The sequence below is a fragment of the Pipra filicauda genome, unplaced genomic scaffold (genome assembly GCF_003945595.2).
Source record: "Pipra filicauda isolate LSUMZ 115617 unplaced genomic scaffold, ASM394559v2 scaffold33_size4404698_pilon, whole genome shotgun sequence".
Taxonomy (NCBI): domain Eukaryota; kingdom Metazoa; phylum Chordata; class Aves; order Passeriformes; family Pipridae; genus Pipra; species Pipra filicauda.
In genome coordinates this window covers 1,846,359-1,861,278 of record NW_024104465.1, presented here as the reverse complement: position 1 = coordinate 1,861,278, position 14,920 = coordinate 1,846,359, and the positions used below count along the sequence as shown (strand labels likewise).

The 14,920-nt window shown below is 48.3% G+C and overlaps 1 protein-coding gene across 1 annotated transcript; it reads left to right on the top strand.

The window, feature by feature from the left end:
• The first annotated feature begins 572 nt into the window (after positions 1-572).
• GGT5 (gamma-glutamyltransferase 5) lies at positions 573-14,652 on the top strand. Its single transcript, XM_027714394.2, has 12 exons — positions 573-961; positions 4,143-4,273; positions 5,867-5,956; positions 6,978-7,167; positions 7,759-7,916; positions 8,336-8,485; positions 8,897-9,030; positions 9,439-9,641; positions 10,080-10,171; positions 10,966-11,075; positions 11,499-11,606; positions 11,835-14,652. The coding sequence occupies exons 1-12, from the start codon at positions 801-803 to the stop codon at positions 11,979-11,981; spliced, it is 1,674 nt and encodes a 557-aa protein (XP_027570195.1). The 5' UTR covers positions 573-800; the 3' UTR covers positions 11,982-14,652.
• The last annotated feature ends 268 nt before the right edge of the window (positions 14,653-14,920 follow it).

Sequence of the window (14,920 nt, the reverse complement as noted above, 5' to 3'; positions counted from 1 at the left end):
CTTAGTTATGAGATAGTGTTTAGCGGGAGAGGTTCAAAGTCTGCACTGAAATACGTGTGTAAATCTGTGCAGGTGAATTCCCCTTCTCCCAAATCTAACTGGGAAAGGATCACAGGTAACATCTTTTAGAAAGACAGATGTGGAGCCCAATCTTTAAGTTCTTGAGTGCAAGGAGAACTGTATAATTAAGAGGCTCTTACAGAGCTATTTCACTGTGTAACAATTCACGTGCTCATCGCTGCTCTGTCAGGGATCAGGTTCTAGCCTTGCATATTGTATTTAGCTTTTACATCTTTGAGTGGTCATATGGAAAAAAAATACCCCAAGTTTGCAGTGTAGGACTGACGTAATTTTCACGGTGATTCACCATGTAGGCCACCTTTGTTAGGTAATTTGCTTTGTGTGGCAAGAATAGAAGCCAAGAATGTGTGAAGCCAAGAAGCAGTGTAGAAGTGCACTTCTCTTTGAAGTGCTCCAGCAGTGAATGTGTTAAATGTTTTCATCAGAGACTTAAAAAAAAAAGGCATGTGGTGGATCTGCAAGAAAAAGTTTACTTTCTTAAAGAGAGTGAAAAGCCTTTCACACATAGGAGAGTAGGAAAGAAGGAATACACCGTTCCCTTTTTCACAGCTTTTACTCTTAAAAACAATGTAATTCTCAGTCGCTGGGGGCAGAGCCCACTGAAACGGGACCTCCCTCACAAAACCGCCGGGATCCTCTTATTTCCACCCTGAGCAAAGCAGGCGCCTTCTCGAAAGGAGTGAAAGCCTCCCAGCTCCTCCGGCGGCACAGGAATAACCATGTCCACGGGGAAGATCTGCTGCCTGGTGCTGCTGACCCTGGGGGTGCTGGCGGTGGCCGTGACACTCGTGGTCATCCTGACCCAGCCCCGGTGCGGTCCCCAGCGCTACCTGCACGGTGCCGTGGCTGCCGACACCGAGACCTGCTCTAACATCGGCCGGTATGTGCACGGACCTCTCGGCTCTTCGGGTCACTTGTCGTGTATGTCGTGCCTCGCGGTGACAGAGAGGACAAGCACTAACCACGGGAGTGCGCCAGGTTTCTGCCCGTCCCCGCTTCGGGGCTGAGCAGCGATGCTGGTCCCTGCGTGGAGCAGCTCGGGGGGCAGACGGAGCCCCTGCTCTGAGGTTGATGCTCATTTTCATTATCCAATGTCGCAAAAATTTGCAGCTCTGCAAGCCCATGGATTTTTGGAGGGTATAAATATTTATAGTATACAAATACAAGGCTGTTTTTAAGTGGGGAAGTGGGAAATTTACTGTTCACAGCATGGTGGTGGGTCAGGTATGTGGCTTAGAAATAAGAAGTTAGAGGAGCTTGCAGAGAGCTGCAGCTGGGCTTCAACAGAGGCAAGGAAGGCCAGGCTGAGAGGGAAAGGAGGGCTGGGCATCCCAGTCTTTAGTAGGGGATATATTTCTGGACTGAAGCCTGCAGCAGGTGTGTCTGGTATGAAGAAAAAAACCAAAGGCCAGATTTAATTGAAATTAATCCAAGACAGTATAAGTACAAAAGACATACTGACATCACTTGGAAAGAAAGATGTAGGTTTAAAAAATTTTCCATCTGCTGAGATTGTACCGCTCCAGTTTATGTAATAACTTCTCTCTCAAACATTTTGACTCCCATGTTATTATTTTACTGTTACTGTTCCTACTGTTATTAAATGCTTGTATACACAAAAGCAGAAGGCTGCAAGTTTACACGATGTGTGGGATGCTGGAGCTGTGTGCTCTGCTTTGTGGCTGGAGGAGTGAGATGAGGTTTGGTGCCCTTATACCACACTTTGCCATGTCTCTCATGGGATTCTTGCAATGACATGCTGACACAGCAATGACCAAACCCTAAAGCTGAAACTAAGAGTCAGGAAGGACCTAGGACTAGACGTTCTTATCAGATCTTGTCAGCTGTAGCACTGAGATATCTCTACAGAGGTAGAGCACCACACTTTGATTGAGGGTCATGTGTTTCTCTAGGACTTTGTGCTACAATTAATCTCATTGCAGCAGTGATCCCTATAAAAGGAGACAAGTTATTGAACAGGGTGTGGTCTGGCTAATGAGAAAGATAATGGTCCTAAATTCCCCAGGCATAACTTCCTGGGAAGTGGCAGATCTCTGTCTAAAAGTGGGTGAGCCCTGCTCAGAGAGCCACGTGTGACATACCAAGAGCCAGCTCAGAGAGCGTTTTCTGTTGTGTTTCAGTCTCCAGAGAGGCTGGAGAGAAAGCTGCTGAGATTGAGGGCCAGTCTGCAGACTGGGATGAAGATCTTCATCAGGGAATGCTCCTCCAGGCACAAGTGTTTCTGGGGACATGGTGAGGGGTGTATGGCATTGGTTTCAGAGGGACAGTGGCAGTACAAGGTGTGCAACCTCTTACACAATTGTGAATGTGGCTGGAAAACTTGGGTGAGAATTTGGTGCTTTTCAGGCTTTGGGAAAATGTGCCTGATGTTACATGTTAAGGTCTTAATGCATTGCATTGAAATGCATACCATACGATCTCAAAGCTTCTTTTTAAAGTTGTTTTTCACTGCCAATTATCCCAGAACCATGGTTTTCCCTGGCACCAGGCTTTGTACATGTACTGCTCCATAGCCCATAATCCAGGGGCTCTGGGGAGCACTATCCCAGGTCAGGGTAATGGTCCTTCTTCCCTCTTTTCCCAACCTTCTAACCTGCTGTCTTGGGCCTTCTGCGGAGGTGACTCAGTTTCTCAGGAAGCCCTGATTTCCTTCCTCTTCTGTCATCAATTAAAAGCTTCAGTTTCAGAAAAACTGAAGGAACACTGGTGTGGTGAGTCCATCCCCTGCTGCAAGGAGATGGATGGGCAAGCCTCAGCCTCAGCCTCCAAGTTCAGAGCTACAGCCAGGGAGCAGCTTGCTCCAGGGAGGACAAAAGCCATGCAGACCCCATACAGAAAGCCCTGTGGTTCCCTACCATTTCTTTTCTTCCCACTTGTCCCCATGCTGTTGCCTTACGAGCAGTGGTTCCGAGGCATTTACGGAAACAAAGGAAAGCCACAATCAAGTGTTCCTGCTGGCAGCATCCTGTTCCCAGCCCCAGCAGGACCCAGCCATATCAATGGATGTAAAATAAACAGTAGTCCCTATGTTTGCTTTCTGTTCCCGTGCAGCTTCTGGGAGCAGTTGCACTGCAATTAATGAACAATTACACTTTCCCTTCTGGCTTTGCCTTATCTGAGCAATAACCCAATAAAACAGTCAGAAACCTTCCTAGCAAACACAGTGCTGGCTACTGGCAGGGTATGCAGGAAACACCACCCCATTTCCACTGCAAGGAAAAGATGTTTTTCAGCTGTGCTTGATCCCTCAAGAAGAACTTGTTGAGACACATTTCTGTAGCAGAACCTCATTGCTGTCAGCAGCTTGAGGGTATCCTAATGCCTGTGTGTTCTTTAATGTGGCTGTGCCTAGTCAGTAACAGTTGTGGGTTTTTTACTGTTTGTTTTTTTCTATTTATTTGTTGGTTTTGTCTTTGGGAATACAGGGAGATGATGGGGGTGTTTCTGTGCTAATATCACATAAGCTCAGGAAGGTATGCTGCAGGAGCAGTGAAGTTACTACTGTGCTAATTGACACGTTAAGTCTCGGGAGTTTGCTTCACATGGACCCATCATTCCTGCTTCAGTGCCCAGTCCAGCTGACCAGCATGTGCCTTTTTATTGGGAATGGCACTTGGGGACATAGGGATCAGTTGTTTGGTTCCCAGCATGTGGAAAGCTCTCTCCTGTGCATCCTCCTCCACATCTGGGAACTCCTTGCCATCCCCTTTTGTCAACAGCATTTGTGAGCAGCTGCAGATCTCTCTGTCCATAACTCCCAGAGGAAGACCAGCCTCACACAGGTCTGGTCCCTGGTTGCTCTTTCCTCCTGCAGACTGCCCCTTCTTTCCCTCTATCTGTTCCTTGTCACTCCCACAGAGGAAGGCTCCTCTCTGTGCTCTCACACCCCACACTGCTGCCAGTAGTTTTCTCCACCTGCTACCTGCTCTCCTCAAGCTGGGGCTGCCTTGCAGGGGCCCCAAGGAGGCATTTTTATGTGATTCCTCTATTCTGTAATTCCTGGATTTTAACATTGTCTTTTTTCTGCCTTTCCACCACAGGGACATCCTGAAAAGTGGAGGCACAGCTGTGGATGCTGCCATTGCTGGCTTGATCTGCACCTCAGTGATGAATCCTCAGAGTTCGGGCCTGGGTGGTGGGGTCATATTTACCATCTATAATGCCAGCACAGGTATGGGCCAGCCCTGGCCTCTCCATGGTGCCCTGTCCCTGTGCAGACACCCAGCTGCCGTGGAGAAGCCAGAATCCTTCCTGTTCTCTCAGAGCAGTATTTTGAATATAAAAGCTGCATCCTCCGATCACAAACCAGGCTTCTCCTCCTAACCCAGAGCATCCATCACATGGAGCTGTGATCATCATTTCACAGCAAGGATGTGTGTGGGGAAGAAAGAGCTTTGATATAAAATGAATTGAGTTTGTCTCTCCAGAGCAATCCCAAATTTCAAAGTCACACAGCAGACTGCAGCAAGGTGTGAGCAGTGCTGAGATGCCACTGGGCTGCCACGGAAGCAGAAAGGAGCAGAGTGAGGCGTGTGCTGGAAATGAGCTCATCTGAGCCCTTGGGCTGGGACTTCAGGGGCTCATCCTGCCCCAGCAGCTCAGGCAGTGCCTACTGACATGGGGGCTGCATCTCACTGCCCTCGCTGGCATGGGAATTCCCAAAGCAGCAGGGAGACCTGTCCCAGGAGATGCCTCTTCACCTCAGAAGTCTAAATCTGACAATGTTCAGGGCCTGCTGGGAAGCCTTCCTGTGTTTGTCTTAACCTCTAGTGCTGTATTCTTGCTTTTATGTTTTTAATGTAGGGTTTTTTTAAGTCTTGGCTTCCAAAAGCCCCCAGAGCTTACAGATCTAAATAGTAAAATCAACAATGAACACAGTAACAATACCAGAATTTTAAAACCCCTGCCAAGTTGTCTTACAGAGTCATGAATCTGGAAATGTTTGGCTGTATCTCATGCAGAAGCTTAATTTGGCAGAACACCTATATTTTTTTTTCTTTCCTTTTGGCAGAGGTAACTTTGTTTCCTGACAACAGTCCTCTTCTGCTACCTGAGTTATGCTGCACAGAGCTGCCCATGGCCCTGCACAGCTCTGGTGCTTGGTACACCAGGGAGCACTGTGGGCTCCTGCAGCACAGCTGGCTCTGGGAACTGTCACAGAAAAGGATAAATGCAAGACTGAGAAGTAGGCAAAATGATAGGCTAGACCTGAAATACAAGTCCATACAGTGCAGGTTTTGTTGGGTTTGGCTTTGTTTATATTTTCCTTTTAAGCTCCCTGATACATAGAGGCTCCTTCAGTATCACCATTCTGCTCATAAACACGATGGACCTGCCTCACCATCACTTGGTAAATGACCCTCCAAGGAACTTGAGGCTCATGTTATGTCTCTGACCTGTCCCACCTGCAGAGGAAGTGCAGGAACCTAAAAATCAGGTGTAGAGCAGCACGTTCCAGCCATGTCCCAGGCCCAAGAACCCTGGGGGGAACCTTAACTGGCTGGAGACAAGTCCTGGCCTTGTCCCTGTACCTTCATTGTCTCCAGGTAGGTGCTGTTTGGTTTGCTCTAAATAAAAGCAAGGGAGCAAAGGACAAGGTGTGCTGAGACCTGACCCTGCAGGTGCGCTGGACACACTTGGCAAAAGTCTCCATTTAGGGCAGCTGAGCTCTGGGCCAGCAGCATGTGTGGTACTACAGCTGAAAATGTGATGTTCACCTGCTTCAGGAAGACAGTGTAATGCCTTTCCCTCTTCTCCTCTCTAGGAACAGTCGAGGTGATCAACGCCCGCGAGACAGTCCCACGAGTGTTTCCTCACAATTTACTGTCTGGCTGTGGCCCTGGTTTCCACACTGGTAAGGACACAGACTGGGCCTCGAGGGATCTGTGCCCTCCTGGCGCGCACAAAGCTCGGGGTGGGGAACTGAGAACCTCGCTGACTTTATCTGGAGTTTCATTTAATTTAACACACTCTACCTGGACTGGCTTTTGCAAAAGCAAGAAAAAATACTAGGTCCATAACTAAGTGACACTGGCAGCCTGACCAGTGAGGAGGGTGGGGAGCCAACATGAGGAGAAATCACAATGTAATTTCTCTTAGTAGGAAATCTGCAGTTCAAGACCAGATTTCCCAAAGGACTCACTCATTTCCCAGCAGTTTTTACAGAGAAAAATGAAGTCAATAACTTCTCAACTTTCTGGAAATGAAAGAAATCAATCTAATGTGCTTGTCCCTGTCCATATGTTGGGGAAGCACCCTGGCACATTGGGATTTGAGTTGCTGGGCTCAGGCACTCTTGCTTTAGCAGCACATCTTGGATTCTCTACATTTCTTGCTCTGTTCATTCTCCTTTCCTAGCACATTTTCTTTTGGTGCATGTCCTAGTTCCTGGAGGAGATGTTCTTATCCTTGAAAGAAGAGCCTGAAAAGGAATCGGGAATAACTGGTTGAAAGGGACAGCTGGAGGTCTCTGGTCCAGCTCCTGCACAAAGCAGTGATATCAGGGTTTGCTCAGGCTGCTCAGGGCCTCGTCCTGTGATGGTTTTGAGTTTCTCCAAGGATGAAGAACTTCACAGCTTCACTTGCTCTGCTGTCTGACCAGGCTCCACAAGTGCTTTGTCTCCAAAATCCAGCTGACACCTCCCTTGCTGCAGCATGTGCCTGTTGCCTGTTTTGCTTTCACCTCACCTCTGAGTCTGGCTCTGGCCTCTCTATGCCCCTTCTGTTGGACAGTGGAAGAGATACATGAACAGACAAGGGTAATAAACAAACCAAGCCTGCTTTTAGATGCCTTGGTTGCCTCTACAAAATCACACTTCCATTGGAGCGCTTTGCCAGTGACTTCCTGGGTGTGACACTGCTGCTGTGCTCTTCAGGTGCCCCCTGGATTGGTGTGCCAGGAGAACTCCGTGGGTATGAGGAAGCCCACAAGCGATATGGCCGCTTACCATGGAAAGACCTCTTTGAACCAACCATCAAGCTCCTGTCAGAGCCACTTGTCATTTCCCCAGTTGTGGACAAAATAATCAATGACCCAAACTTCTCCATGCTAGGAAAAGACCTGTGGTAAGACCCATGAATGAAACTGCAGCTTGAGGACCACTGTTCCCTCAGCCTCAGACCCTTTCTCTGAGATGCTGTCGTGGAGCACAGCCTGTTGCTGTGGCTTGTGCTCAGGGAATACTAGCTATGGAGTGGGAGGGAATCACAGAAGTGGATTTTTTAAATATTTTTTTTCTGTCAGCAACTTTTTTTTTTTTTTTTTAAATTTAGAGTGGCTTGGCACAGCAAAACAGTCTGCTAAGCATGATTACTGATGAGAAGGAGCTGGTTGTATGTAGCCTGCCTCCATCTGTGGGGAAATTGTCCCCTGACAGCAGGGCCCCATGGCAGACACTCGTTTGGAGAAGCCCCAATGACCTGAGCCATGGTCAAAATGTTGGGTTCTGTGGAGGAAACTGTCTGGGGAAGGAGTGCCTGGTGCTATGGGTCACATGTGGCTGAGAGCTTTCCTCCACGTAGCCTGCAGTGTAGCACTGCCTTGGAAAGTACAAGATGTGCATAAACTAGATCAGCTTTGGGCAGGAAAAAGAGATTATTGGCCCTGGGGACAGAGCAAGCACGTGCAGTAAACTGATGAATGTTCTTCTTTAACAGCCCACTGCTATGTGATGGTCAAAGGTTTCTGAAGAGGGGAGAGACCTTCAGGTGGCCAGCCCTGCTGCAAACACTGCAAACTGTAGCAGAACATGGAGCTGAAGCATTTTATGAGGGAGAGATAGGAAAGGCACTGGTGGAGGATGCCAGGAAGGCTGGTAGGTAACAGATATAGTCAGTCCTGATAGACAAGCCTTTTCCCAGCTGTTGGCTCTCAGTGAGCCTGTACCAGGGGAAAGCCAACACAAGTCTTTTGCTTGCTGCTTGGGATGGTACCTGGCATGGGAAGAGGCCACCTTTGCCCAGTTCTTATAACTCAGACCCAGAAGCAGCACTGAGACCATCTGCTGCTCTGGCCTTCCCCCCCCAGTGCTCAGGCAGTGGCCTGTCTGACTCCCTCAGGCTTTGTGGCATCCTGGGCTTTGGCAGCAGATCAGGACCCGTGACGACAGTGCTGCGCTTGGTGGAAGGAATTTGGGATATACAGGGATGCCTCTTCACAGTGCCCTGTTGTAGCCAGTCCACAGCACCAGGATGAGTTGGTGGGCTAATGCCAGCCACCGGTTCTCTGTTGAAGGGTCCAGTCTCTCAGTGGAGGACCTTCGGACGTACCGAGCAGAGGTGTCCTCAGCTCTGAACATCACCCTCAACAACCACACCACGGTGTTTGCTCCGGGACCGCCCATGGCAGGTGCAGTGCTCATGTTCATCCTCAAGGTATTGGAAGGTAAATTCCTAGCGGAAAAGGGGGAACAAGAGGTTTTCAGGGAGTGTTGCTCCAGAGTGGTAAACCAGTAATGGGCAGAAATGGAGCTGGCAAGCCAGAATGGGCCCCAGAGCAGCAGTGTGACCGTGCTATGCAGCAGGGTGATGACCTGTCTCACTCATACAGTGGATCAGCATCACTGTAGCTGCTGCAAAGGCCAAAGGATACACAATTTTCCCAAGGCTTCAAAATAAATTGAAGTCACAGTGAAAATTAGTACTCAATTGTTTCTGTCTGTATACTACTAAAGCATAGGGGAGACTTGGTAAGAACTGGGGTTGGAAAAGGAGGCTACTTTGAGCTTTTTTTTAGACTTCTTGAAAAAACATTGCCTTGGGTCTATTAACAAAATTATTTCATCCTGCTCCATAGAGTATAAACTCCATGAAGCATCACTGGCAACACCTGAGGAGAAGGTAGAAACCTACCATCACATTGCAGAGGCTCTGAAGTTTGGCAACATGCTAAGACCCCACATGAGTGACCCAGCCTTCTCTAGAGCTCAGGTGAGCTGACACAGTGCATGGGTACAGTCCTATAGCACCAAACAACACTCTGGCACTCTCCTGCTTTGCAGCCATGGAAGGGAAGAAAATACTTGGAGCTGCTAGTGAAGAGCAGTGTGGCTCAGTTGGCCAAAGCAGAGGCAGGATTATGCTGTTTACTCTGAAGCTTCAGCTGTAGGCTGGCGCTCACTTGCTTGATAAAGGACAAGCACATGCTTGTGCCAGTGCTGAGGGGCCTCAGTACTGAGCTGGTTTTGTTTTCTGGGACGAGAGTGGCTTGGGGCTGAATGCTGCCAGTGCAGGGCCCCAAGCTCTGGCTATTGAGGCTGAATTCCCCAGACTTCCACGTACCCAAAGACATGCCCGCGCCATGGTGGCACCAGCTCAGTGTCCTTGCTGTGATTGCAGGTGACTGTGGGGACCATGCTGTCTGACACGTTTGTTGAGCTTGTCAGGCACCGAATAGATGCTCGTGGTGACCACCCACTCAGCCATTACAACTTGGTGGAGTCCATCTACAACGGCAAATATAAAAGCATGGGCACAAGCCACATCTCTGTGCTCGCTGCAGATGGCAGTGCCGTGTCCGCCACCAGCACCATCAACTACCCGTGAGTAGCCAGGGGTTGGAGACTGAGTCACACAGGCCACGTGTCAGGTTCACGGGGTACCTGCAAGGGCTGTTTACCAGAAATACAAAACCCTTGGGCTTCACTGATTTAGGCAGCTCCTTACTTGGGAATGCCTTTTCCATGTGACAGCAAAGGTCTGTGAGCATCACCTCCAAGGACCATCACAACTCAGGAGGATGCAAGAACTTGCTGAGCTATTGCTGAGTTTCTGTGGGTTGAGCAAATCCCCACAGGCAATAGTAACAGCGAGTTTGTCTCTGGCAGCAGCAGCAGCAGAAATTCCTTTTGGACGCTCTTGCTGGGGCAGTTGCAGGCTGGGAGGAAAAGGAGGTAACCCACAGGGTGCCTTGTTCAGTTAATGTCATCAACAACAGGAGAGCCCTGGGCACTGAAAGGTTTCATCTTTCCCCCCTGCAGGTTTGGCTCCTTTGTGTATTCTAACCAAACCGGGATCATTTTAAACAATGAACTTGCTGATTTCTGCACAGCAAACAGAAGCATTAACCCAGGTGAGCATTCCCATCCTCAAAATAAAGCACAGGGCCAGGAGATGGATACACAGGCTGTGTACAAGTGGGCAGGGACTACCTGTAAACTACAGGTACTCTTTCCTTTCGTAGGTCTGGATGAGAGCAAGTTTGTTTCAGACTAAAAGAGGATAAAGCCCTGTACTGTGTCTGTCTACTCACATATCCCCTTGCATGGATACACAGGAGTTTTGGATTCTGACCAGAGAAATCAGAAATTAAAAAAAGTGCTGAAGCTGATCACTGATTATTGGGGGGGGGAAGAAGCGAAGAAACTACTGCTAAGACAAGCTTGCTGACATTTTAGGTTCATCTCTGATTCTAAATATATAGCTGCTGCACAGTCAGTAATGCTACAGCCTTGCACTGAGCTCTGTAACACAGCAGTGCTGGTGCAGACACAGCTCTGTGCAATCAGCTATCCCTGGTGCAGGGTCCCTTGGGCCTGCCAGGAGAGGACATCGTGGCAGGATTGCTGACAAGGGTTCCTCAGCTGGGCTGAACAAGCTGCAGGAGCCCTGAATACTTATAGGATACCCTGTTCTGCATCAAGAGGAGCTTCCTGTTCAGACTGTGCCATAAAGGTCCAGCTTCTTGGGAGACAGGCCTTTGGCACAAGGAAACTCATTTTTCTGGAAGTCTTGAGATTCCTGAGGAAGGAGTAGTAGTTTGGTTTTCTGTGGGAAATACAAGGATGGTGAGATAGGTGAACCTGTGTCCCTCCAATCTTGTTAAGAGCCACATGGAAAGAATAATACTCTCTGTCTCTGCTCTAGGAGAGAAGCCTACCTCAGCAATGGTGCCTTCCATCCTCATCTCCAAGACAGGAGACATGCTGGTGATCGGGGGAGCAGGTGGGGGCTGGATTATCAGTGCTACTACCATGGTAAGTGAACAGCCACCACACAGCAACGATTTGCACTGAGCAAGGGGAGCACACACCGTCCTGAGCTACTCAGCTCCCCTCAGGTCTTGACGCCTTGGTGTTTTGTTTTTTTTTTTTTGCAATTTAGAAGTCATAGAGGCTGCAGGCTGGAGGCCAGGGAAAGCACTCTGGGAAGAATTATTATGTGTTCACCCTGTTCTTTTACTTACTCTGAGCATCTGATATTGGTCCCCATGAAAGCAGGAGAGCAGGCTGGTAGGACTGGGAGCCTGGCTCAGTGCAGCCTGTTGAACAGTCCAGGCTGCAGGCAGGACTTACAGCAGATCTGCTCTAGCTGAACACCAGTGCAGGGGTTGGCAGCACGTGACCCAGGTTCTTTCTGAGTGTCTCCAGTCAGGCAGTGTGGGGTTTGGTTCATTGCAGGCAATTATAAACAAGCTGTGGTTTGGCTACGACTTGGAACGCGCCATTTCAGCTCCCGTCATGCACACTCTGGGTGATGGTGTCGTCTTTGAGGGGCATTTCAGCGAGGTGAGTGGCCTTGATTGGCTCTTCTTGTCTTCTCCTCTTGGTGGAAAGCAGATTGCTCTTGTAACGCTCCTGAATAATCTGTATTTTGCCTCTGGCTAACCTCCTTCTTGTTTAAATCTCACTTTCTCAACCTGACTCCACATACACATCCTTCATTTTCACAACTGGCAATGCTAAGACCTCAGGCCCCTGCTCCATTCACCCCATTTCCTCTTCTCTCCCCCACAGGAAGTTAGGAGTGGCCTGCTGAGAAGAGGACATAAAGAAAAGAAAGATAAATTTGTAATGAATGTTGTGCAGGGAATTTCCAAGGAAGGAAAATGCATCTCTGCTTACTCTGATAAAAGGAAGCTGGGGAAGTCGGCTGGATATTAGCATGGAATGCCATCACAACTCACAAAGCCAAAGGAGATAACTAGATCCAGAACATACTTTCCTTCGACATGCCCATAATTGCCTGTTCCCACCAAGATGCCTCCTGGAGCATGGGCAAAACCTGTGACTACACCTAATTCCAGCAGACTGCAGGTACCCTCGGGCAGCATAAGGAGAGGTCAGCCAGCCTTGTTTAGAGCTACACCTTCCATTACTTATGTGATATAGTGAAAAACATATTTCTTGAGCCCATCAGCTACTCAGAATGAGAGAATAAAAAGTGGGAAAGGAAAATTGGTCCAAACCCCACCAGGAACACTGTGAAATGACCCAGCTGTATCTTCTGTTCCTGCTGGAGTCTCAGCTAAGAGTAGAATTGATTTCTTTCAGGCTGTTCCATAAGAAGCTTATTACTACTGGAGCTCAGCAATGTGAAATACAGAACTATTTTGGCTATGAAGACTACAAGGAGTGTAGGACTGGGAGTCTGGCTCAGTGCAGCCTGTTGAACAGTCCAGGTTTGCACCGTGCTGCAGGCAGGACTTAGGGCAGATCTACTCTGGTTGAGCACCAGTGCAGGGGTCAGGATTTTAAAATCTGAAGCATCCAGGCTTAGAGGGTGGGTTTGGAAAGGGAAGCTTTAGAACTTTCTTCAAAATGCAAAGGAAACACGATCAGGAGACGTCACTTGTAGCCATGAGCTCAGCCTGGCCAGGCAAACACCAGGACTGCTGGGGAGTGTTGCAGCACCACCAGGCATTAGCAGAATTCTCTTCTCCCACAGCCTGTGCACATGCACCAAATCCCTGTTTACCACAGTCAGCCTCTAATGTTCCCTTCAGATCACAAGGAGGATGTTGTAGAACTCTAAGAACTATCACAGAGCAAGAAAACTTCTGGAGAAGAGACCTGAACTCATGCACCTGGACCCAAAAGGTCTTTTGCAGTTAATCTATAATGTTGCTCAAAATGGCCCAGAATCAAACATTTTAAAAAATAAAACCAAAAAAAAGACAAAACCCTCAAAGCTCTTCTCAAATATGCAGGGGCAAATTCCCAGAATCCCCCAAAACTCCATTTTCTGAAAGCTTATGAGCCTGACTGCCCTATGGGCACAGTGTGGTGTGTGTGGAAGTGAATCAAACCAGAGCCAGGCCTAGCAGAGCCCTCCCCTTCACACACATGGCCCATGGGTCTCCTAGTGCACAAACAAATACCATCCCTCTACAAACAGCATAACAAGCACACTCTATTAAAAAACACAAATTAAAACAAGGCCAGCTAGGTTTTATGCCAATGTTCTTAGCCATAAAAAATTTACTGAAATCTCAGCCTTCACTTGCATTTTAATGATGGTCTGAGTGAAGCTGACCAGAGCCAGACGTGTTTTCCTTCAGAATTGTACACCAAGGACTGTAGCATGACCACCCCTGCATCAGAGCTAATGATTGCTACGTTACCAGATCGTAACCGCAGGCACTTAATCAAGGATCTGGAAGACAAGTTACTTCTGCACAGAGCCAGCTCCATGCACTCCTTTGTCCAGCTGGAATTTATCTTCATTCCCTGGCTCAGGAAGAACTACTGGTTTCTCCATCAGAGCTGCTTACTCAAGCCATGGCCCTGTGAGACGGGACTACAGTGCTGCTGAATGGGAACAGAGAAAGGGAATAGGCCCAAAGGCTGAGGGGGGTAGTATTTATATTCATTTGGAAGGGGTTACATTTACTGCGACTAACAAAACCCCCCAATCTACTTAATTTGCTGAAGTTTTCTACTTTGATTAACTCCCTTACCCCAGGTGCCAGTTCCTGGGTGCATTGGTTCTAGTGACAGAAATAACACCCCAACAGCAGAGCTGTGCAGGGGAAGCACTTACAGGCGCCAGACACCATCTGCAGCTCACACTGCAGCTCCAGACAGACTAACTAGACCAGAGGCTGGCTTTAGCAAGATCTGTAGCTATTTCCAGCTAACCCCACTGAGCTTAGAGTTTACAGACAGCAACCAAGAGTGGCACTGGCTGGAGACAGGGAGACTGGCTTCCCTTCAAGGCCACCTTCAGCAGTGCTCTGGGCCCTCTCCATCACATTTCACTACAGAAAACCCAAATCACCAAGTAACTAAGTCTTCCATTACCTTCTCTTCTCACATACTTCAGGGTAAAGCACCAGCATACTGCAGCCCTATCACCTTTCCAGTGCAGTAACATCACAGCTTCTTCCCACCATAAAGACATGGGAATATTATCTGTAGTCCAGTGCTCACTACAATTTAACTACTTTGCAACTGAGCCAACTGAGCAGTTTTAAAACCCACCACAGCTTTAATTTGCAAGGCAGAAAGAAATGGAACTGCAGACTTCTCACTGCAGCAGAGACTTCCAGTCCTGTAGTCCTCACTAGCAGAAAACCTAGTGAAGCTGAGGAATTGTACCTGCCTTGGCACCTCTGCTCTTGCCCTGCCACCTCCTCACTGCTGCTGAAATCTGCTTGGGTCAGGAGCCTCTAAGTTTGGTCTCTCCCCATTCATGCTCCTCCCCACAAGAGAGCGTTATTTTTGTACTGAAATCAACTTACAGGGACTTTCAAAGCATCATTGTACAGAGTCTGCTCTATTTTCTAATGAAGTCTGTAAATTATACTTTTAATAAAGCGTTTCGAAACCCATCTGGGAATTTCTCCTCTAAACCAGTTGCATATCCCAACACACAAGCAGTTGTTTGAGACAGGACTTCCATGCAGGTGTTCCCAGCAGTAACAGTTGTTCGTTCTGGAGCCTCAGTATGCTGCTGGAGAAGCTGAGGAACAGCAGACTGCATGAGTAGCAGAGACACAGCATGAGTAGTGGAATGTGGTATCTGAGCAGGTAGCAGAAGTGCCTGCCCTGTGTACAGATATGTTATCCTGTAATTACAGCTTGCAGAAATATTCATAGGT